The sequence below is a fragment of the Piliocolobus tephrosceles genome, chromosome 2 (assembly GCF_002776525.5).
Source record: "Piliocolobus tephrosceles isolate RC106 chromosome 2, ASM277652v3, whole genome shotgun sequence".
In the NCBI taxonomy this organism is placed as follows: Eukaryota; Metazoa; Chordata; class Mammalia; order Primates; family Cercopithecidae; genus Piliocolobus; species Piliocolobus tephrosceles.
Window position 1 is genome coordinate 88,899,590 of NC_045435.1, and position 24,520 is coordinate 88,924,109.

At 42.3% G+C, this 24,520-nt stretch overlaps 1 protein-coding gene across 2 annotated transcripts in view; it reads left to right on the top strand.

Annotated features, from left to right (window-relative positions):
• Nucleotides 1-24,520, top strand: part of SMARCC1 (SWI/SNF related, matrix associated, actin dependent regulator of chromatin subfamily c member 1) — a 205,889-nt gene that overhangs the window by 59,874 nt on the left and 121,495 nt on the right. For both annotated transcript variants that reach the window (XM_023231828.2, XM_023231829.2), the window contains exons 4-9: nucleotides 1,156-1,237; nucleotides 2,727-2,819; nucleotides 11,494-11,563; nucleotides 16,535-16,604; nucleotides 19,959-20,034; nucleotides 21,462-21,587. In XM_023231828.2, the coding sequence (XP_023087596.1) occupies nucleotides 1,156-1,237; nucleotides 2,727-2,819; nucleotides 11,494-11,563; nucleotides 16,535-16,604; nucleotides 19,959-20,034; nucleotides 21,462-21,587 (517 nt within the window). The remainder of the gene's footprint in view (nucleotides 1-1,155; nucleotides 1,238-2,726; nucleotides 2,820-11,493; nucleotides 11,564-16,534; nucleotides 16,605-19,958; nucleotides 20,035-21,461; nucleotides 21,588-24,520) is intronic.

The following is a 24,520-nucleotide window of genomic DNA, read 5'->3' on the forward strand; positions in this document are numbered from 1 at the left end:
TGTAATATATACCTCATTTAACCTTCACAAAAACCCACAGTAGGCTATTACATTTATGAAGCAGTTGATCCTGGGGTTAACAAATTGCTCAAGACTAATGTAGTTTTCTTCAATCCTTACTTTCAGTCACTAAGCTCTACTCCTCTCCTGGATGTTAGTGTTAAAAGAACTAAAACAGAGCAAAAACAAAGTAGGTATTGAATAAAAAGTAAGGAGAAACAGGCATTAGACTCTGTAAAGATTTAACCACATGGAGGTGACATGCTTGGGAACTTAATGTAAAGAGACATTGGAGAAGAGTTTCAAGTAAAGGTAAATAGATCAATTTTACCACATTTAGGAAAACAGTGCTTGTTATTCATACTTGCGGGTTTGGTATACCCCCAGCAATCAAGTGATTTCAGATTAAGGGATAATCTCTCCTCTTGACTGTTAATGTGGCCAGTTAAAAATTTTATTTGGAGAAACCTTGTCTGTTTAAATCACGTCTTACAGCTGTATCAGAATTAAATACCCAAGATGCTTTCCTTTATCTAAGAGAACACAGATACTGCTGAATTTGAACAAATGATTTTTTTTTTTTGAGACGGAGTCTTGCTCTGTCACCAGGCTGGAGTTCAGTGGCATGATCCTGGCTCACTGCAACCTCCACCTCTCGGGTTCAAGTGATTCTCCTGCCTCAGCCTCCAGAGTAGCTGGGATTACAGGCGTGCTCCACCATGCCCAGCTAATTTTTGTATTTTTAGTAGAGATGGGATTTCACCATGTTGGCCAGGCTGGTCTTGAACTCCTGACCTTGTGATCCGCCCGCCTCACCTCCCAAAGTGCTGGGATTACAGGCGTCAGCCACTGTACCCAGCATGGATCTGTGAACTACTTTTCTGTAAGATGTAAGATGTCTTAGATTTAAGGAAAATTAGATAGATATGTCATGGAATTGATACTTCATTTTCACTGAGGTGGATCTTAATATCTCTTTTATAAAGGTGTTGATACTGTGTATTCTTATATTACTGAGAGAATATCTCACACGTTTTGTAGAGTATTATTTTAATTTCCAAATATTTCTGACTCATTTGCATCGAATTCTAAAACAAGTTTTCATTTGTGTTTAAGGTGGGAGACAAATTAACTAGGGTTTTTCCTTTTTTTTAGGCGGAGGTTTGACCTACAGAACCCATCCCGAATGGATCGTAATGTGGAAATGTTTATGAACATTGAAAAAACATTGGTGCAGGTAACTTGGAAACTTAGGTTATTTAAAAGGTTTGCCTTTAATATATTTTCAGTTTTAAGATTGGCGGGCCGGGCGTGGTGGCTCACGCCTGTAATCCCAGCACTTTGGGAGGCTGAGGCATGCCTCCCAAATCACGAGGTCAGGAGATTGAGACCATCCTGGCTAACACGGTGAAACCTCGTCTCTACTAAAAAAAAAAAAAAAATACAAAAATTTAGCTGCGTGTGGTGGTGAGTACCTGTAGTCCCAGCTACTTGGGAAGTTGAGGCAGGAGAATGGCGTGAACCCGGGAGGCGGAGCTTGCAGTGAACCAAGATTGCGCCATTGCACTCCAGCCTAGGCAACAGAGCGAGACTATGTCTCAAAAACAAAACAAAACAAAAACAGATTGGCTTTATTGGATTGACAAAAGAACAAAGGAAGAAAATGTTCTGAAAGGTATTGTTTTATTATTTTTATGGGTGTTTGGGGATTAGAGCGATGATTAATCTTGTTTCTAAGACTATTAAATTTTATGGTGAAATAATTTATGACAATTTTCTTCATTAATTTTACCTAATGTATTGTTTGAATTGCCTTTATTTTATTTTTATTTTCTTTGAGACAGGGTCTCACTCTGTCATCCAGGCTGGAGTGCAGTGGTGCAGTCCTAGCTAGGCTCACTACAGCTTTGAACTCTAGGGCTCAAGTGATCCTCCCACCTCAGCCTCCCCCTGTAGCTGGGACTACAAGCACACGCTATCACACCTGGCTAATTTTTTGTGTATTTTGTAGAGGTGGAGTTTTGCCGTGTTGACCAGGCTGGTCTCGAATTCATGAATTCAAGTGATTTGCCTGCTTGGCCCCACAAAGTTCTGGGATTACAGGCATGAACCACCGAGTCCGGCCTGCCTTCATTTTATTTGGTTTAAGCACTCTTCCATCCTACTGTTCACTTGACTGAATATTTTCTTTGGGTTTGTTCCATGGTTGTACCATAAATACACATATTATTTCTCTAACTGTATTATAACCTGGAAAAAAGAATGCTTAATGTCCTTATTTGTGTTTCCTAATATGTTGATTGTTTGATAATTTATGGTGATCACTAAATTAACCTTCCTGGGGAGAGGTAGCTGGCAAAACTTCAGTTAGATATTACTGTTAACTTAATATGTGAAAGTTGTTTGTCTCACAGATTCTTAGCTAGAGAAACAATTGGATATGTTTTGTTTGTTGGGTGAGAGTTTTTTTTCATGGTTTGGGGGGTCAAAACTAAAAACACTACATTAGACCATTAAAGTAAATTAGGGTAAAATTGGGGAGGAGGATTAATCTGGCAATCTGGTGTGGTATCTTAATGAAAAAGCTGCTGAATTTCTTTAGGTCATGCTTCTCAATATTTTTTGTGGCAGAAAAGGTTATCTGGGAGTGGTTTGTGTATTACATAAATAATGTGATATTATTTCAAAGCCAAGAGAATTTGAAAGTCTGTTCTTTTCATCCTCAGAACAATTGTTTGACCAGACCCAACATCTACCTCATTCCAGACATTGATCTGAAGTTGGCTAACAAATTGAAAGATATCATCAAACGACATCAGGTAATAGACACAATCACTTTAGATAACAATAGACATGATCACTTCATTTTGTATGATCTAATAAATGTCAACCATAGTAATGCTTTGGATTTCTTGATATATTTACATCAAAATAATTTTTTTTCTTGAGTTTTTATTTCTCTTTTTAGAGATGAGGTATCATTGTGTTTCCCAGGCTGGAGTGCAGTGGCGCTATCCTAGCATCCTTGCTCACTGTAGCTTTGAACTCCCGGGCTCAAGAGATCTTCCAGTTTTTTTGTGTGTGTGTTTTTGTTGTTGTTATTGTTGAGAGAATCTTGTGCTGTCGCCCAGGCTGGAGTACAGTGATGCGATCCCGGTTCATTGCATCCTCTGCCTCTGAGGTTCAATCGATTCTTGTGCCTCAGTCTCCAGAATTGCTGGGACTACAGGTGTGTGCCACCATGCCTAGCTAATTTTTGTATTTTTCGTAGAGATGGGGTTTTGCCATGTTGGTGAGCCTGGTCTCGAACTCCTTACCTCAAGTGATCTGCCCACCTCAGCCTCCCAAAGAGCTGGGATTACAGGCATGAGCCACCGTGCCCGGCCACGATGGTTTCTCACTATGTTCCCAGGCTGGTCTTGAATTCCTGGCCTCAAGTCATCCTCCAGCCTCGCCCTCCCAAAGTATTAGGATTGATTATAGGTGTGAGCCACCATACCTGGCCTCTTTTTGAGTTCTTAAAGTAGCAGTGTTTTTTTTCTCTCCACTCATCTTTAGCTTTTAGCCTAGAGTAGCATTTAATAAAGTCATTGGTATGGAGTCTTTAGTCTTATTGTGAAGTATGCTTACATAGACCTAAGGAAACCAATGTATTCTGTATCAGAGAACTCTATCTACGTATCACAGAACTCTATCTACATCACAGAGATTATAAAGTCAAATAGAGTTGGTAACATAATTGTTGGTAGGAAGAAATGACATATTACTTTCAAGTAATCCTGTCTCCCTTAACCCCGCATTTTATGTATTCTGTTACATACATGATTAAAAAAAAAAAGCAATTGATGGCCAGGCGTGGTGGCTCATGCCTGTAATCCCAGTACTTTGAGAGGCCAAGGCGGGTGGATCATAAGATCAAGAGATCGAGACCATCCTGGTCAACATGGTGAAACCCGTCTCTACTAAAAATTAGCTGGGCATGGTGACGTGCCCCTGTAGTCCCAGCTACTGGGGAGGCTGAGTCAGGAGAATTGCTTGAACCCGGGAAGCAGAGGTTGCAGTGAGCTGAGATGGCGCCACTGTACTCCAGCCTGGTGACAGAGCGAGACTGTGTCTCAGAAAAATTCTGCCCCCTCAAGCTTATTTTGTCTTGATACACATGTACTAGTACTGTCTTCTGACATCTTAGCCTTCTTCTTCTGACTTCCTTTTAGGCTGAGACTTTGGGTATTTACTACATGTAAGTTTACGATTACACATGACTAAACTATAATTAAGCCCATCACGTAGTAATCTAGCTGAGGAGACTTATGTAGAAGATAATTTTCTGAAACATTCCTTGTGTGACAGAGCTTTATGTATCCTTAGAATTGGTTGAGAAGCCTCATGAAATGTCTTTTTTTCCTGCTGCAAAAGAGACTACCAATTGAATTATGTTTCAGCATTTAGTAAAGTATGTTGCATGTTCTGAAAGTTAATGTTTCTAGTACTGCATACAATTAAAGATTGAGTACATTCTTTCTTTTATATATGACATCTCAAAGTGTAAGGTAATATAATTATTTTATCACATTGAGCAATCTGAAGTCCAGTTCCTTTTTTTACTAGTATTATGGCTTTGAACAGATCCCTTAAACCTCTCTCTTTTGGAATATCTTTTTATTGGATTGACTGTCAAATGCAGTTTATATGTGGAATGTTACCAGGGCAGAAGTGCAACAAATTGATTGCTATTTCTTGCCTTGAAGCTGAAATTACCTACTTTTTTTTTTTTTTTTTTTTTTTGAGATGGAGTCTCACTCTGTCGCCCAAATTGGAGTGCAGTGGCCAGATCTCAGCTCACTGCAAGCTCCGCCTTTAGGGTTCATGCCATTCTCCTGCCTCAGCCTCCTGAGTAGCTGGGACTATAGGCGCCCGCCACCTCGCCCGGCTAGATTTTGTATTTTTTAGTAGAGACGGGGTTTCACCGGGTTAGCCAGGATGGTCTTGATCTCCTGACCTTGTAATCAGCCCATCTCGGCCTCCCAAAGTGCTGGGATTACAGGCTTGAGCCACCGCGCCCGGCTACCTACTCTTTTTGCTACCAGGTTGTACTGGAAACATTTTATGTATTGTCCTACAGTTTATGCTGAATATTTAGCTTTTTTATATATACGTATATATATATATATATATTATTATGATTTTTTTTTTTTTGAGGTAGAGTCTCGCTCTGTCACCCAGGCTGGAGTGCAGTGGCGCAATCTCGGCTCACTGCAAGCTCTGCCTCCCGGGTTCAAGCCATTCTTCTGCCTCAGCTTCCCGAGTAACTGGGACTACAGATGCACGCCACCTTGCCTGGCTAATTTTTTTTTTTGTATTTTTAGTAGAGACAGGGTTTCACCATATTAGTCTCTGTCTCCTGACCTTGTGATCCGCCTGCCTCAGCCTCCCAAAGAGCTGGGATTACAGGCGTGAGCCACTGCGCCCGGCCTTAGCTGTTATATTTTTAATGAAACCTGCCTTAGTGATTGTTTTCTGGGGATACCCTCCAGAGGGATGCAGAGGTCTAACTGGCTTCTTAGAATCTTAGGAAAGAGACCTTAGGCCGGGTGCGGTGGCTCAAGCCTGTAATCCCAGCACTCTGGGAGGCCGAGACGGGTGGATCACGAGGTCAGGAGATCGAGACCATCCTGGCTAACACAGTGAAACCCCGTCTCTACTAAAAAATACAAAAAACTAACCGGGCGAGGTGGCGGGCGCCTGTAGTCCCAGCTACTCAGGAGGCTGAGGCAGGAGAATGGCGTGAACCCGGGAGTCAGAGCTTGCAGTGAGCTGAGATCCGGCCACTGCACTCCAGCCTGGGCGATAGAGCGAGACTCTGTCTCAAAAAAAAAAAAAAAAGACCTTAATAGGTCATAATAATAGTACCTTCATTGATTTCTGATGATCAGGCCTTTATGTGTAAGCATTTTAAATGAATTAACAGGCTGGGCACCGTGGCTCACGCCTGTAGTCCCAGCACTTTGAGAGGCCAAGGCAGCCAGATTGCTTAAGCCCAGGAGTTCAAAACCAGCCTGGGTAACAAGGCGAAACCTCTACAAGATGATAAGCAAATGAACCAACAGCTTACATTGATTGAGTACCTTCGGTGTTCCTAATGCCTTAATTCATTGTATTTGTTAATTCAGTTGTAAAGAATTCTAATGATATAGGTGTTATTGTTATTACTTTGTTTCTTTTTTTTTGTTGTTCTTTTTTGTTTCTTTATTTGAGACAGAGTCTCACTCTGTCTCCCAGGCTGGAGTGCAGTGGCGTGATCTCAGCTCACTGCAAACTCCAATCCCCGGGTTCAAGCGATTCTCCTGCTTTAGCCTCCCAAGTAGCTGGGACTACAGGCATGCGCCACTATGCCCTGCTAATTTTTGTATTTTTTAGTAGAGACAGGGTTTCACCATATTGGACAGGCTAGTCTCGAACTCCTGACTTTGTGATCCGCCCAGAGTGCTGAGATGATAGTCATGAGCCACCTTGCCCGGCCTTGTTGTTGTTCTTTTTCTTTTTTTTTTTTGAGACGGAGTCTTGCTCTGTCGCCCAGGCTGGAGTGCAGTGGCTGGATCTCAGCTCACTGCAGCCTCCGCCTCCTGGGTTCACGCCATTCTCCTGCCTCAGCCTCCCGAGTAGCTGGGACTACAGGCGCCCGCCACCTCGCCCGGCTAATTTTTTGTATTTTTAGTAGAGACGGGGTTTCACCGTGTTTAGCCAGGATGGTCTCGATCTCCTGACCTCGTGATCCGCCCGTCTCGGCCTCCCAGAGTGCTGGGATTACAGGCTTGAGCCACCGTGCCCGGCCTTGTTGTTCTTTTTTTAACAACAGGTGTGCTCCACTGCACCTGGCTATTTTAGTTTTATTTTGAAGAGACATGGTCTTGCCTAGGCTGGTCTCAAGCTCCTGGCCTCAAGAGATTCTCCCTGCTGCCTCGGCCTCCCAAAATGCTGGGATTACAGGCATGAACCACAGAACCCACCCTGCAGCACACACTCCCTCCCCCCAACCCTACTCCTTTTTTTAAATGGAAGGTTTGTGGAAACTGTGTCAAGCAAGTCTGTTGGTGCCATTTTCCCAACAGCATGTGCTCACATTGTGTCTGTGTATCACATTTTGGTAATTCTCACAATATTTCAAACTTCTTTAGTTGTTTGTTTGTTTGTTTGTTTTGTCACCCAGGCTGGAGTGCAGTGGTGCGATCTCAGCTCACTGCATCCTTCACCTCCTGGGTTCAAGCAGTTCTCTGCCTCAGCGTCCCGAGTAGCTGGTATTATAGGCACCCGCCCCCACGTCCAGCTAATTTTTGTATTTTTAGTAGATACGGAGTTTCACCATGTTGGCCAGGCTGGTCTTGAACTCCTGACCTCGTGATCCTCCCCGGCTCGGCGTCCCAAAGTCCTGGGATTACAGGTGTGAGCCACCGCGCCTGGCTTACTTTTTTAGTATTATTGTATATGTTATGGTGATCTGTGATAGATGCTATTTGATATTATTTTAATTGCTTTGGTTTAGCACAACACCCATAGAAGATGGGGAAGTTAATTGATAAATGTATGTGTTCTGACTTCTTCGCTGACTGGCTACTCCTCTCTCTACCTCGTCCCTGAGACTCACAAGTGTTAAAATTAGGCCAATTAATAACCCTACAATGACCTCTAGCTGGTCAAGTCAAAGGAAGAATTGCTTATCTGTCACTTTAAATCAAAAACTAGTCATGATTTAGTTCAGTGAGGAAGGCATGACAAAAGCCAAGATAAGCTGAGAACTTGGCTTCTTAAGCCAAACAGCCAAGTTTTTAATGCGAAGGAAAAGTTTTTGAAGGAAATTAAAAGTGGAACTTTAGTGAACATGCAGATGATACGGTGCAAAACATGCTTATTGCTGATACTGAGAAAGCTTCAGTGGTCTGAATAGGAGATCAAAGCAGCCCAACATTTTCTTAAGCTAAATTCTAATCCAGAACAAAGGCCTTAACTCTCTTCAATTCTTTGAAGGCTGAGAGAGGCGAGGAAGCTGCAGAAGGAACATTTGAAGGTAGCAGAGGTTGCTTAATGAGGTTTAAGGAAAGAAGCCGTTTTCAGAACATAAAAATGCAAGGTGAAGCAACAAGTGCTAATGTAGAGTCTGCAGCAAGTTATCCAGAAGATTGAGCAAAGATAATTGGTGAAGCTAGCTACACCAAACAACATATATTCATTGTAAATGATAGTCTTCTATTAAAATAAGATGCTATTTAGGACTGTCATAGTTAGAGAAGTCAATGCCTGGCTTTAAAGCTTCAGCCAGGCTGTTTTGGGGCTTAATGCAGTTGGTGACTGTAAGTTAAAGCCAATGGTCATTTGCAATTCTTACAATCCTAAGGCCCTACAGATTATGCTACATCTTCTTTGCCTGTGCTCCATAACAAAACTGCAAAGCCTAGATGACAGCACATCTATTTACAGTATGGTTTACTGAATACTTTAAGTCCACTGTAGAGACCTACTGCTCAGGAAAAACAATTTCTTTTGAAATACCACTGCCCATTGACAGTCACCTAGTCACCAAAGCCTCTGTTGGAGATGTACAAGGAAATTAATGTTACTTCCATGCATAGTAACACAACTTCCATTCTGCAGCCATGTTTTAAGGAGAAATTCGACTTTCAAGTCTTGTTATTTAAGGAATACATTTTGTAAAGATATAGTTGCTATAGTTAATGGTTCGTATGATAGATCTGGGCAAAGTAAATTGAAAATCTTCTGGAATAGATTCATCATTCTAGGTGCCACTAAGAACACATGTGATTCATCAGAGGTCACAATATCAACAGTAACAGAAGTTTGGAAGACGTGGATTCTGACCCTCATGGTTGACTTTGAGGGGTTAAAGACTTTAGCTACAGACGTGGTTCAAATAAGAGAACTAGAATTTGAATTGAAGCCGGAACATGTGACTGAATTGCCGCAATCTCATGACCAAACTTGAACATATGGAAGAGTTGTTCCTTACGGATTAACAAAGTGCTTTCTTGACATGGAATCTACTCCTGGCACAGTTGCTGTTAACATTGTTGAAATGAGAACAAAGGATTTTAAATATTACATAAATTTACTTGATAAAGCAAACAGCAGGGTTTTGAAAGAAATTCTACTGTGTGTAAAATGCTGTCAGCATCACATGCTACAGAGAAATCGTTTGTGAAAGTAGTCAATCAATGTGACAAACTTTACTGTTGACTTATCTTAAGAAATTGCCACAGCCACCTTAACCCTCAGCAACCACCACCCTGATCAGTCAGCTGCCAGCATCATTGAGGCAGTATCCTCTGTCAGCAAAAAGACTGATCTGCTTAAGTCTCAGATGATTGTTAGCATTTTTTTTTTTTTTCCTCTGAGGAGGCATTTTGCTTTTGTTGTCCAGGCTAGAGTGCAATGGCGTGATCTCAGCTCGCTGCAGCCTCTGCCTCCGGGGTTCAAGGGATTCTCCTGCCTCAGTCTCCTGAGTAGCTGGGATTATACGCAGCTGCCACCATACCCAGCTCATTTTTTGTATTTTTAGTAGACACGGTTTTCACCATGTTGGCCAGGCTGGTCTCGAACTTCTGACCTCAGGCGATCCACCCGCCTCGACCTCCCAAAGTGCTGGGATTACAGGCATGAGCCACTGGGTCTGGCTGCGATTGTTAGCATTTTTTAGCAATAAAATATTTTTAAATTAAGGTATGTACGTTGTTTTCTAAAACCGTGTAAACATAACTTTTGATTTTTGTTTTGAGAGACGGGGTCTCTCTCTCTTGCCCAAGCTAACGTACAGTGGCATAATCATAGTTCACTGCAACCTTGAACTCCTGGGCTCAAGTGATCCTCCCACTTCACCTCCTGAGTATCTGGGACTACAGGGATTTTTGCCTGGCTAATTTTTTTTTTTTTGAGACGCAGTCTCGTTCTGTCACCCAGGCTGGAGTGTAGTGGCTGGATCTCAGCTCACTGCAAGCTCCGCCTCCCGGGTTTACACCATTCTCCTGCCTCAGCCTCCCAAGTAGCTGGGACTACAGGCGCCCGCCACCTCGCCCAACTAGTTTTTTTTTTGTATTTTTTAGTAGAGACGGAGTTTCACCGTGTTAGCCAGGATGGTCTCGATCTCCTGACCTTGTGATCCGCCCGTCTCGTCCTCCCAAAGTGCTGGGATTACAGGCTTGAGCCACTGCGCCCAGCCTGCCTGGCTAATTTTTAAATTTGAGACAATGTCTCACTGTGTTGCTCAGACTAGTCTTGAACTCCTAGGCTCAAGTGATCCTTTCACCTCAGCCTTCCAAAGTGCTGGGATTACAGGTGTGAGCAGCTGTGCCTGGCCTAAATGTAACTTATTTTTTATTTTTTATTTTTTTGAGACAGAGTCTCACTTTGTCCCCCAAGCTAGTGGTGCCATCTTGGCTCACTGCAAGCTCTGCCTCCTGGGCTCAAGTGATTCTTCTGCCTCAGCCTCCAGAATAGCTGGGATTACAGGCATGTGCCACCACACCAGCTAATTTTTGTATTTTTAGTAGAGACAGGGTTTCACCATGTTGGCCACTCTGGTCTCGAACTCCTGACCTCAAGTGATCCACCTGGCTCAGTCTCCCACAGTGCCAGGATTACAGACATGAGCCAGCACACCTGGCCATAAGTGTAACTTTTATATACGTCAGGAAACTAAATTTGTGCAACTAATTTTGTAATGCTTTATCACGGTGGTCTGAAACTGAACTTGACGATATTTCTGTGTTATGCTTGCATGTAGTCCTAGCTTATGCCTCAAGGCCAGAAACGGCATTGGTTCACTTTAAATAATGATAATTTGTGATGACCTTGGAAGTAGTTTGAAGAAGCAGTAGTACCTGGCTGGACACAGTGGCTCACACCTGTAATCCCAGAACTTTGGAAGGCCAAGGCAGGCGGCTCACCTAAGGTCAGGAGTTCAAGACCAGCCTGACCAACATGGTGAAACCCCCTCTCTACTAAAAATAGGAAAAGTAGCCGGGTGTAGTGGCAGGTGCCTGTAATTCCAGCTACTCAGGAGGCTGAGGCAGGAGAATTGTTTGAACCCAGGAGATGGAGAAGGTTGTAGTGAACCAAGATCATGCTGCCACACACTCCAGCCTGGATGACAGAGCAGGACTCCATTTCAGAAAAAAAAAAAAAGAATTAGTAGTACCCATATTACTGATATGGGTACCCCGAGAGAGAGAGAGATCTGTAGAGAACTAGCAAATAGATGCTCAAATTACTTTTTCTATACACCAGTCTAAACTGTGTAGACAATTTTTTGGTTTATTGTTGTTAATCACTATTTTTTTTTATTTGACTAAAAATAAGCAATACTTTTAAAATAAAGTCTATAAATAAAACCATGCTTTTAGAATTTGTATGGAATTTGTATCTGGGATCTCATAGTTCATTTGCCATGTGCTTTATTTTTGTGGTTTTTGTTCATTTGCTTTCCAGGGAACATTTACGGATGAAAAGTCGAAAGCTTCCCACCACATTTACCCATATTCTTCCTCACAAGATGATGGTAAGTTGGTTTTGCGTTGTGAACGGATAAGCTCATACATCATACCATACGGATTTTATGTCATATCCTCAAAGACTTAAACAGAATAACCAGCTTTTTGTTTTTGTTTTGTTTTGTTTTTAAGATAGAGTCTCTGTTGCCCAGGCTGGAGTGTAGTGGCGTGATCTCAGCTCACTGCCACTTCCATCTCCCGGGTTAAGAGATCCTCCTGCTTCAGCCTCCTGAGTAGCTGGGAATACAGGCGCCCACCACCGTGCCCAACTAATATTTGTATTTTTATTAGAGATGGGGTTTCACCGTGTTGGCCAGGATGGTTTTGATCTCTTGACCTTGTGATCCGCCCACCTTGGCCTCCCAAAGTGCAGGGTTTACAAGTGTGAGCCACTGCACCCGGCCAACATTAACTTTTAAAAGATGTAGTAGAAGCTGTGCCTAGAGGAACATTTATTTCTTTATATTAGGAAAGGAGAAAGGTTAGAAATCAATGGTCCAAACATCTTTCTCAAGAAATTAGAAAAACACTACCAAATTAAACCTAACGAAAAAAGGAAATAATAAAAGAGCAAAAATTAATGATGTAGAAAATACACATTAGTGAGATATTCAGCAATGTCAAGTGGTTCTTATGAAAGACTAATAAGGGCTGGACGTGGTGTCTCATGCCTGTAATTCTAGCACTTCTGGAGGCCAAGGGAGGTGGATCACTTGAGGTCAGGAGTTTGAGATCGGCCTGACCAAAATGGTGAAACCCCATCTCTACTAAAAATACCAAAAATTAGCTGGGTGTGCCCGCAGCTATAACCCCAGCTACTTGGGAGGCTGAGGCAGGAGAATCACTTGAACCTGGGATGCGGAGGTTGCAATGAACCAAGATCTCACCACTGCACTCCAGCCTGGGCGACAGAAGGAGACTCCATCTCAAAAAAAACAAAACAAAACAAAACAAAAAAAAAACAGACTAATAACGTGGTTAAATCCAGGTGTGGTTGTATGTGCCTGTATTCAGCTCCTCTGGAGGCTGAGGTGGGAGGATCACTTGAGGTCAGGAGTTTGAGGCTGTGGTGTGTGATAATTGTGCCTGTGTATAGCCATTGCACTCCAACCTGGGCAACATAGTGAAATCTTAAGTCTTAAAAAACAAGGCCTGGCACTGTGGCTCAGGCCTGTAATCCCAGCAGTCTGGGAGGCTGAGGCAGGTGGATCACCTGAGGTCAGGAGTTCAAGACTAGCCTGACCAACATGGCGAAACCTGGTCTCTACTAAAACTACAAAAATTTAACCGGGAGTGGTGGCAGGTATCTGTAATCCTAGCTACTTGGGAAGCTGAGGCAGGGGAATCGCTTGAACCTGGGAGGCGGAGGTTGCAGTGAGCTGAGATTGCACCATTGCACGCCAGCCTGGGCAATAAGAGCGAAACTCTCTCTTACAAAAAAAAAAAAAAAAAAAAAAGAAGATTCCTATTGGTAAAAGAGGAAAATATCCAAAACCTAAGTTAAAATAATTAGATGAATGGATAAACAAAATGTGGCATATACATACAGTGGAATTTAAAAAAAAATTTTTTTTGAGACGGAGTCTTTGCTCTGTCACCCAGGCTAGAGTGCAGTGGTGCGGTCTCAGCTCACTGCAACCTCCGCCTTCTGGGTTCAAGTGATTATTCTGCCTCAGCCTCCTGAGTGAGACTCCGTCTCAAAATAAAAAAAAAAAAAAATTAACAAAAAAACCCAATTCTGTTCTTCTAGCTAAACTAATTTCAATTAATTATTATATTAACTGTATGATATGCTAATTATTAACTGTATTTTATATTATACTAATTATTATATTAACTGTGTATTTTTATTTTCTGTATTTGTGTTGCTCTGGCATTTGATACCCTGGGGAGAGATTGCCCTTTTGAGGGCTAGCTAATTTCTAAAGATAATTACTTCTCTAGGAGCACATCTTTCATATGTAAACCAACCAATCTGAGTATATAGCTGTAACCATCTCCTTATCTAACACACACCAAACCCATATTTCCCCTTTTCTAAATCATTCCAGGGCGAGGTACTAGGCAATTAGAGACAACCTCTGTGCCTTGGGTTTCTTGGAATTATTCAATGTTTCTTGGAATTATTCAGCCATCCCCACCCTAAACTGTTTACTCTGCCCCATGTTACCTTTTCTATGGAAACCCCAATACAGGGTTTGGCTTAGGCTTCCCCTTGTTCCTGTCTTCTACCTCTTGACTATTGTGATGCCTCTGCAGTGGCTCTGCATGGTATGTTCTTTCCCTTCTTTTGGGATATGTAAGTAATTCATCTTTTAGTGGCATTGGCCTTACTCTTGTCATTCAGCCATATACTTCTATAAATTAATTCCTGGGTATAAATTTATAATACCTGGGAAGAGAGTGAGTTTACATCTCATACCTCTTGTTATTTCTGCTATTAGGAAATTTTTCAAAGACAATTAAAAAAATTGTCTTGGCCGGGCACGGTGGCTCACGCTTGTAATCCCAGCACTTTGGGAGGCCGAGGCGGGCGGATCACGAGGTCAGGAGATCGAGACCACAGTGAAACCTCGTCTCTACTAAAAATACAAAAAATTAGCGGGCGCCTGTAGTCCCAGCTACTCAGGGGGCTGAGGCAGGAGAATGGTGCGAACCCGGGAGGTGGAGCTTGCAGTGAGCCGAGGTCGAGATCGCGCCACTGCATTCCAGCCTGGGCTACAGAGCGAGACTCTGTCTCAAAACAAAACAAAACAAAACAAATTGTCTTGATAAAAATCAAAAAATTTTTTGGCTGGGCACAGTGGCTCACGCCTGTAATCCCAGCACTTTGGGAGGCCAAGGTGATAGTTCATCTGAGGTCAGGAGTTTGAGACCAGCGTGACCAACATGGAGAAACCCTGTCTCTACTAAAAATACAAAAAATTAGTCAGGCGTGGTGGCGCATGCCTATAATCCCAGCTACTTGGGAGGCTGAGGCGGGAGAATTGCTTGAACCTGGGAGGCAGAGTTTGCGGTGAGCCGAGATCGCACCATTGCACTCCAGCCTGGGCAACAAGAGTGAAACTCCGTCTCAAAAAAGAAAAACAAGTCAAAATTTGTATCAAAGTCAGCTGTGGTTAGGAAAGATACGTTTTCTTGTTTTTCTCATTAAAGTGCATAGTCTTTGACAAGATAATCAGTATTCTGAAAGTCAGCTTTTACTAGTCAGAACACCACCAAGACACTCTTAACAGGACAGGACAGGTAGTTTAGGTAGTGGGGATTTAGAAAGATCCTCTGGCCCCTTCTTTTCTTTTTTCCTCTGCCATGTTGAGTTACCAGGTTAGGGGACAGGACCTGATTCTGTCATTTTCACCTTCTGTTTTGAGGTGGGGACTCATTCTTGCCCAGCCTGAAGTGCAAGAGTGCACTTATTAATAGCTCACCGCAGCCTCAAACTATAATACTCAAGTGATCTTCCTGCCTTAGCCTCCTGAGTAGCTGGGAGTATAGATGCACACCACCATGCCTAGTTATTTTTATTTTTAAATTTTTTAAGTGACTGAATCTTACTTTGTTGCCCAGGCTGGTCTTGAACTCCTGGGCTCAAGTGATCTTCCTGCCTCTGCCTCCAAAAGTGCTGGGATTACAGGTTTGAACCACCACACCTGGCCCCCTTTCACTTTCTTTTGAGATGGTTAGGTGAGTCATTGTATAACTTTAAAAACATCACAGGTGTAGGGGCTTCATGGCTTTCTTCAGTGAAAACAGGGCTATATCTTGTTAAAACCGGCACTGGAAAGTAATTTTTACTTGGCTAATTTACTAAGGTCTGGTGTTTTTTTTTTGTTTTTTGTTTTTTGTTTTTTGGTTTTTGGTTTTTTTTTGCTGTTTCTTGGGCTTTAAGGAGGCTTGCTTCAAAACTTCTCTCTTGCTATTAGGCATACATTTTCTAAGCTAAATTCAGACTACCAAAGAAGCACATGATAACCATTGTTGAAATGTGGAGGTAATTTAACTGTGATTAGAATAATAAAAATCACTTTATTATATAATTTGCACTTATCTTTGGAAAGGAAACTTGAGAAAAAAAGTCAACAATATGTAATCACATTGTTTATACTCTTGTTGGGAGGGCTAAATTAACAGGTATGAGGCAGTTAAAGAATAGTAAAAATAGGCCGGGTGCGGTGGCTCACGCCTGTAATCCCAGCACTTTGGGAGGCCGAGGCGGGCGGATCACAAGGTCAGGAGATCGAGACCACGGTGAAACCCCGTCTCTAATAAAAATACAAAAAATTAGCCGGGCGCAGTGGCGGGCGCCTGTAGTCCCAGCTGCTAGGGAGGCTGAGGCAGGAGAATGGCATGAACCCAGGAGGCGGAGCTTGCAGTGAGCCGAGATCGCGCCACTGCACTCCAGCCTGGTGGACAGAGTGAGCTCAAAAAAAAAAAAAAAAAGAATAGTAAAAGTAGTATTTTTGATAAAAACTTTGATATAGCACTGTATAACTTACAGAACATCAGAAAAAGGGAATCTAGAGGAAGCAGAGTTAGTAAAACTTTCATCAATGAGATGAAGTACAGTTTACATCTGGAAAGTTGTGTAATAATTGCTAAGCCTCACAGAGGGATGAGAGGTTCACCATGAGAAGTGAAGTATTAAATAATATGATGATTATTACTTGGGTAGAAGAGAGAGGGGAGGCTGGCAGGAGAATGGGATGGGAGTATTTTGCCGCAGTGGATAATTGGTTTTGTCAAGAGTGATGGATAGTAGACCTACAGTTTGGTAAGTCTGAAAGACTTGAGAAATTTCCCTTTAATCTGGTAGATAGTACTCAATTTGAAAACTTTTTCTTTCTAAACCAGCAATGGCATGTTGGGAAAATGTTGTTCATTAGCAAACTAAAACATCTTAGTAAAAATTAAGGCTAAAAATAATAGTTTCTTCATTATTTTGTCAGTTTGAGTAAAGTTTTTTTCTTTTTCTCTTTCAGAAGAATGGTTGAGACCGGTGATGAGAAAAGACAAGCAAGTGTTAGTGCATTGGGGCTTTTACCCAGACAGGTAATGTTTGTTTTCTGTGAGACCTGGTATAAAGATTTCTGTGAAAGGAAGGCACATTTATTTATAGTTTTATTTTCTGAATAGTGACAATTTGTTGATTTGTGTGTAGTCATTTTTCTCACTTCCAGAGTCTTTCATTGACTGTTTTCTTAAGGTACAGAATTTAATGAGATCACCATTAAATGGTGAATGAATAAGCCATAAATGGCTTTGTTTATCTTTGAAAAAAGAAACGATATCAGCGCTGGGCGCAATGACTCATGCCTGTAATCACAGCACTGTGGGAGGCTAAGGCAGGTGGATCATGAGGTCAGCAGCTCGAGACCAGCCTGGCTAACATAGTGAAACCCCATCTCTACTAAAAATAAAAATTAGCCAGGTGTGGTGGCGGGCGTAATCCCAGCTACTCGGGAGGCTGAGACAGGAGAATTGCTTGAACCCGGGAGGCAGATGTTGCAGTGAGTTGAGATTGCACCATTGCACTCCAGCCTGGACGACGGAGTAAGACTCCGTCTCAAAAAAAACCCAAAAAAACTGGTGTCTTTTATGTATTTGCCAAGAAAGTCTGTGTGGTATTAGGTTGCTAATTTGTTTCTTTTAAGAAATGAATTTTGCGGGGCACGGTGGCTCATGCCTGTAATCGCAGCACTTGAAGAGGCCATGGTGGGTGGATCATGTGAGGTCAGGAGTTCAAGACCAGCCTGGCCAACATGGTTAAACTCCATCTCTACTAAAACTATAAAAAGTTAACCAGACATGGTGGCACACGCCTGTAATCCCAACTACTCAGGTGTCTGAGGCATGAGAATCACTTGACCCTGGGAAACGGAGGTTGCAGTGAGCCGAGATCATGCCACTGCACTCCATCCTTGGTGACAGAGTCTCACTCTGTCTTCAAAAAATAAAGACTTTTTTCTAGTGTTTATTACCGATTAAATTTTTTTGAGACAGAGTCCCACTCTGTTACCCAGGCTGGAGTGCAATGGCACAGTCTTGGCTCACTGCAACCTTCACCTCCCAGGTTCAAGTGATTCTCCTGCCTCCATCCTTCCTAGTAGCTGGGATTACAGGTGTGCCTCACCATGCCTGGCTAATTTTTGTATTTTTAGTAGAGATCGGGTTTCACCATGCTGGTCAGACTGGTCTTGAACTCCTGACCTCAGGTGATCCACCTGCCTTGGCTTCCCAAAGTGCTGGGATTGCAGGTGTGAGCCACCGCGTCCAGTCTGATCAGTTTGCTTTTTTCAAAAACTACTCATGCCAAACCATTAAGGATGAAATTAATTTATGTCGAAAATTGAGTTTTTCTTCTCATCAGAAATTTATTTGCCTAGTACTGTTGTGGCTTTACATGTTATAACCCATACTGGTTTCAGTATCTATAGTATGTATAATGAGTATTATAAACAAGAGCTAGATATTAGTGAAAATAGTGGCGCCGGGCGCGATGGCTCATACCTGTAATCCCAGCAGTTTGGGAGGCTGAGGCAGGCGGATCATGAGGTCGGGAGATCGAGACCATTCTGGCTAACATGTTGAAACCCAGTCTCTACTAAAAATACAAAAAAATTAGCCAGGTGTGGTGGTGGGTGCCTGTAGTCCCAGCTACTCGGGAGGCTTAGGCACAAGAATAGCGTAAACCCGGGAAGCGGAGCTTGCCGTGAGCTGAGATCACGCCACTGCAGTCCAGCCTGGGAGACAGAGCAAGACTCTGTCTCAAAAAAAAATTTTTTTTTATTTATTAAATAAAAATTATTTAATATTAATGCCTGCATAGTGCACATGGAAATAGGGATAACATTCCTTGTACTTTATTTTTCTAAACCTATAGTAGAGCAGCTTTAGTATTCATTTCATTCTTGTCATGTACAGTGGAGATTTTCATTGTGGTTTCTACAGGTCTAGTCAGTCTTCTTTCACCTGCTTAATTTTTATGTTTTTATTTTATTTTCTCATAAGTTATTGGGATACAGGTGATACCTGGTTACGTGAGTAAATTATTTAATGGTGATTTGGTGCACCCATCACCCAAGCAGTATACACTGCACCTTATTTGTAGTTTTTTTTTTTTTTTTTTGAGACAGAGTCTCGCTCTGTCGCCCAGGCTGGAGTGCAGTGGCTGGATCTCGGCTCACTGCAAGCTCCGCCTCCCGGGTTTACGCCATTCTCCTGCCTCCGCCTCCCAAATAGCTGGGACTACAGGCGCTGGCCACCTCGCCTAGCTAGTTTTTTGTATTTTTTAGTAGAGATGGGGTTTCACAGTGTTAGCCAGGATGGTCTCGATCTCCTGACCTCGTGATCCGCCAGTCTCGGCCTCCTAAAGTGCTGGGATTACAGGCTTGAGCCACCACGTCCGGCCTGAATACATCTTCTTAAGGCTTTGGATTCTTTCCTCTGTGTTATACCAGGGAGCTTTTGGCACCTTAACTGCATTGAGTGGGATCCAGTTTTTATTCAGCCAACCAAATAGATGTATGGAACAACACCCGACAGCTTGGCTAGAGTACATCGCTGGGGCCAGGGTAGCATTGCAAGTTGAGCTTTGAATGTTAGGTTTTGAATGCTTATTAGACGTTCTACACAAGGAGATGTGGAACTGGCTGTTGGATTTATGAGTTAAGAATACATGGGAGAGTGCTGACATAAAATTTGAAGTCATCAGTGTGTATTTAAAGTTATAGGAATGAATGAAATTAGCAGGGGAGAAGGATTTTTCCAAAAACTGAACCTCGGAACTTTTGAAGGTTGAAGACGTTTGGGACTAAGACCAGAAACTGGCATGGAAACTTGAAGAGAGGCTGGTGAATATAAGGACTATTGGATGATATAGTACTTTCTTGGTGGCCAAGTGAGGGAAATGCTTTGAGGAAAGAGCAAGCAGCTGTTTCAAATTTTTTGGTCTTAGTCTTCAACTTCGGGTTTAGCAACATATACGTTATTTACTGGTGACCTCTACAGAGGAGCTTTCTTGGCAGAATAGTAAGGACAAAAGTGTCTAATAAGTTGCTATTAATAGATTTTAATAGTATTTCTTTTAGTTTTTTGTTTTGTTTCGAGATAGGGTCTCACTCTGTTGTCCAGACTGAAGTGCAGTGGCATGATCTCGGCTCACTGCAACCTGTGCCTCCTGGGTTCAAGCGATTCTTTCACCTCAGCTTCCTGGGTGGCGGGGACTGCAGGCACGTCCTACCATGCCCAGCTAATTTTTGTATTTTTTGGTAGAGACGCGGTTTCACCATAGTGACCAGGCTGGGATTTTAGTAGTATTTCTAAAATATGTTACTATTTGTAAAAGTCTTTCTAATAAATTACCTTTGACTCTAATTTGTTTTTCTCTTTTCTATTCCTTTATAGCTATGATACTTGGGTCCATAGTAATGATGTTGATGCTGAAATTGAAGATCCACCAATTCCAGAAAAGCCATGGAAGGTAAATGATTTAAAAAAAAACAATCTTATAATAATCTCTTTTTTTTTTTTGTCTTTTCGAGATGGCGTCTCACTCTTGTCGCCCAGGCTAGAGTACAGTGGTGCGATCTTGGCTTACTGCAACCTCCGCCTCCCAGGTTCAAGTGATTCTCGTGCGTCCGCCTCCCAGGTAGCTGGGTCTACAGGCACACGCTACCATGTTTGGTTAATTTTTGTATTTTTAGTGGAGACGGAATTTTACCAGGTTGGTCAGACTGGCCTCAAACTCCTGACCTCAGGTGATCCGCCTGCCTTGGTCTCCTGAAGTGCTGGGATTGTAGGTGTAAGCCATTGTGCCCGGCCAAAAAAATTATTATAATAATCTAATAGCTCTTCTCAGCTATTTTCTAAGCAGTCTCTCTAAGGAGATACAGAATGTTGGTTTCCCTTTCCTGTCATCCATTTACAAGATACGCATGGCTACGAAGACTTTATTATCTAGGTCTTAGATGAGATGTCTGCAGTGCTTGATGTTTGAGGAGAATCCAAAGGCAGGTCAGATTGTGGTTTGTGAGAGAGGAGTGTGAGGAGTAGTGTTGAACATCACTGATGATGTCATTTGGAAAGCTTGGAAGCAGTGCCTGTGTGACTTTTAGAAGGATGTAGACACTTTATTAATCATTTCTACCATAATGTAATAAGAGTCCATACACTGACTTGTTAGTCAAATTTTGATGTGGAAATAATTTAAACTTTGTGGGGCATGGTGACTCATACCTGTAATAACAGCACTTTGGGAGGCTAAGGCAGGAGGATTGCTTGACCAGCCTGAGCTACCAAAAAAAAAATTATCTGAGCATAATGTCAAGTTCCCTATAGTCCTAGCTACATACTTGGAAGGCTGAGGCAGGAGGATTGCTTGAGCTGGGGAGGTGAGTCTGCAGTGAGCCATGATTGCACCACTTCACTCCAGCCTTTATAACAAGACCCTGTCTCAAAACAAAAAAATTAATTTTACAGGTTGCAAGAGTAGTCCAAAACAAAAGCACTACTTTGTACTCTTCTTCCAGATTTTTCTATTTTTAACTATTTTTGGAAATTAAATGTTGAAATTATACTATCATCTAATAGTAAAGGAGTAAGCCATATGACTCGTGAGCCATGTAATGTTGTGAAGTACTACTGAAGGATTTGTAGACATCTATTGCTCTGTAGATTATAATATCAGAAGTTTAAGACTGGGAATGATTACTTACTATGGTATCACATTGTTAAGAAGGAAACTAGGCTCCAGAGTATACCTCATATATCATTAGTAGTATTAAGTTATTAATGTGTTTTATGCATTTGAGGCTTTGAAAATAAATCAGCTTGTTTCCTTTTCAATACTTTAAAACCTTGAGTGATTTTGTTATTTATGTAGATATTCATGATTTGATACGGTTTTAGGTTCATGTGAAATGGATTTTAGACACTGATATTTTCAATGAATGGATGAATGAGGAGGATTATGAGGTGGATGAAAATAGGAAGCCTGTGAGTTTTCGTCAGCGGATTTCAACCAAGAATGAAGAGGTATTTTCTTTGGCATGATTTCTCACCATTAAGTCTGTCTTCTTGGCCTAAATATTATTAAATCTTCATCAATAAATTGTCATATACAAACCACTTAGGAACTTTCACCGTAGATGTGAAAGTTCCTAAGTGGCTGTAACAGCCATCTCAGAAGCTAATAACCTCCCAAAAAGGGGTATGAAAATCTTAAAAGGTTATTAAGATTTAAAGTGGCCCATGCAGAAGGGTAGTGGTATAGCTGATTTTGCCCACTAGATCTGAAGTGTAATATCATCACAGCAGAATTTAATGTAGCCGTTGGTTTTCCTATGGAAAACTCATTTTGTTTAATATGTATATATATTTTTTGAGACAAAGTCTTGCTCTGTTGGCCAGGCTAAAGTGCAGTGGCACGCACAATCTCAGCTTACTGCAACCTCTGCCTCCTGGGTTGAAGCGATTCTCCTGCCTCAAGCCTCCCAAGTAGCTGGGATTATAGCCACCACATCTGGCTAAGTTTTGCATTTTTAGTAGAAGGGTTTCTCCATGTTGGCTAGGCTGGTCTCGAACTCCTGACCTCAGGTGACCTGCCTTGGCCTCTCAAAGTGCTGGGATTACAGGCATGAGCCACCACGCCCGACCTGTTTAATATTCTTAAATAACTGTTAATCCACAGATGGTAGGTAGTGTAAAGTACAGGCCTTAAACATCTTAACAGTTATAGTTCAATCTGCTTTTCTGAGGGTGGATGATTTGACATTTTATCATTTAATTCTTTGAGAAGTTCAGTCGCTTAGTTATTTACCCGTAAGGCACAACTTGTGGAAGGCACAACTCGCGCGGTAGGTGTCACTAGAAGACAACTTGACACTGAGAAGAAGGGGTGTTAGTATTGGATTTAGAGACTTCTGATTCCTTTTCCTGGGGTATTGTTTGACTTTATTTGTTTGTTTGTTTGAGACAGATTCTTACTCTGTTGCCCAGGCTGGAGTGCAGTGTTGCTATCTTGGCTCTCTGCAACCTCCACCTCCTGGGTTCAAGCTGTCCTCCTGCCTCAGCCTCCCAAGTAACTGGGACTACAGTCACGCGCCACCACACCTGCCTAATTTTTGTATTTTTAGTAGAAACGGGGTTTCACTATGTTGGCCAGGCTGGTCTTGAACTCTTAATCTCAGGTGATCCGCCTGCCTCGGCCTCTCAAAGTGCTGGGATTACAGGCCTGAGCCACTGCGCCTGGCCTGTTTTACTTTGTTGAAACATCTTAGAGATGGATATTCTTTGAACCACTGACATGCAGAGTACAGTTCTTTCATACCTATTTCAGTGCTGTGACTTTACTATGAAAACCTTACTATTTTTCACGTTATTATTATTTTTTTTCTTGACACGGGGTCTCATTCTGTTGCCCAGGCTGGAGTGCAGTGGAACGATCTTGGCTGAATGCAGTCTCTGCCTCCTGGGTTCAAGTGATTCTCCTGCCTCAGCTTCCCAAGTACCTGGGATTACAGACACGTGCCACCACACCTGGCTAATTTTTGTATTTTCAGTAGAGATGGGGTTTCACTATCTTGGCCAGGCTGATCTTGAACTTCTGACCTCAGTTGATCCACCAGCCTTGGCCTCCCAAAGTGCTAGGATTACAGATATGAGCCACCATGCCTTGCCAATTTTTAGGAAAAATATTAGGAAACAAAAATGTTAAATGGCTGGGCCCAGCGACTCACACCTGTAATCCCAGCATTTGGAGGCCGAGGTGGGAGGGTTGTTTGAGCCCAGAAGTTTGAGACCAGTCTGGGCAATGTAGCAAGACCTCGTCTCTTCAAATGATAAAAAAAATTAGAGAAAAAAAAGAAGAGAAAAATGTTTTACAGTTGAGTCTTTGTCATACCTTTTTACTTGCAGTTGGTTCTTGTTTGTTTTGGAATTGGACTCTTCAGATTTTTTTTCCCACCAGTCTTATGGTGCAGATACTCTCTTATTTTAACCTTTCCAGAAGATATACTTACATATTTGCTTTCCCTTAATATATTTTAATCCAAGGCTTTTTTGTCATTAGGAATATTCCAGTTTCCACATTACATTCTTTTTTTTTTTTTTTTTTGAGGCGGAGTCTCGCTCTGTCGCCCGGACTGGAGTGCAGTGGCCGGATCTCAGCTCACTGCAAGCTCCGCCTCCCGGGTTTACGCCATTCTCCTGCCTCAGCCTCCGGAGTAGCTGGGACTACAGGCGCCCGCCACCTCGCCCGGCTAGTTTTTGTATTTTTAGTAGAGACGGGGTTTCACCGTGTTAGCCAGGATGGTCTTGATCTCCTGACCTCGTGATCCGCCCGTCTCGGCCTCCCAAAGTGCTGGGATTACAGGCTTGAGCCACCGCGCCCGGCTCCACATTACATTCTTTAACCGACCAGTTCATACCCGTTTCTGTTCCAATTTAGTTTGTTTATTCATTTATTTTTAGAAGGTTATATAAATATGGATATTTGTTTAAAAATTTAGGGTTGGGCATGGTGACTCACGCCTGTAATTCCAGTACTTTGGGAGGCCAGGGTAGGTGGAGTGCTTGAGCCCAGGAGTCTGAGACTAGCCTGGGCAACATGGCAAGACCCTGTCTCTGCAAAAAATACAAAAATTAGCTGGGCTTGGTGGTGCGCAACTGAAGTCCCAGCCACTTGAGAGGCTGAGGTGAGGGGGATCAATTGAGCCCAGGAAGTTAAGGCTGCAGTGATCCATAGTCACTTGAACTTGGGTGGTGAAGGTTGCAGTGAGCTGAGATCATGCCACTGCACTCCAACCTGGGTGTCAAGAGTGAGGCCCTGTCTCAGAAAAAAAAAGAAAAAAATTCAACTTCAGATTTATTGTATCATTCAAAGGTGTATATCCTTTAGGTTTTTTCAAACTGCTATTACATACTCATAAGGTGTTCAAGGTTCTCAGTTTGATGCCATGGAGTTTCTC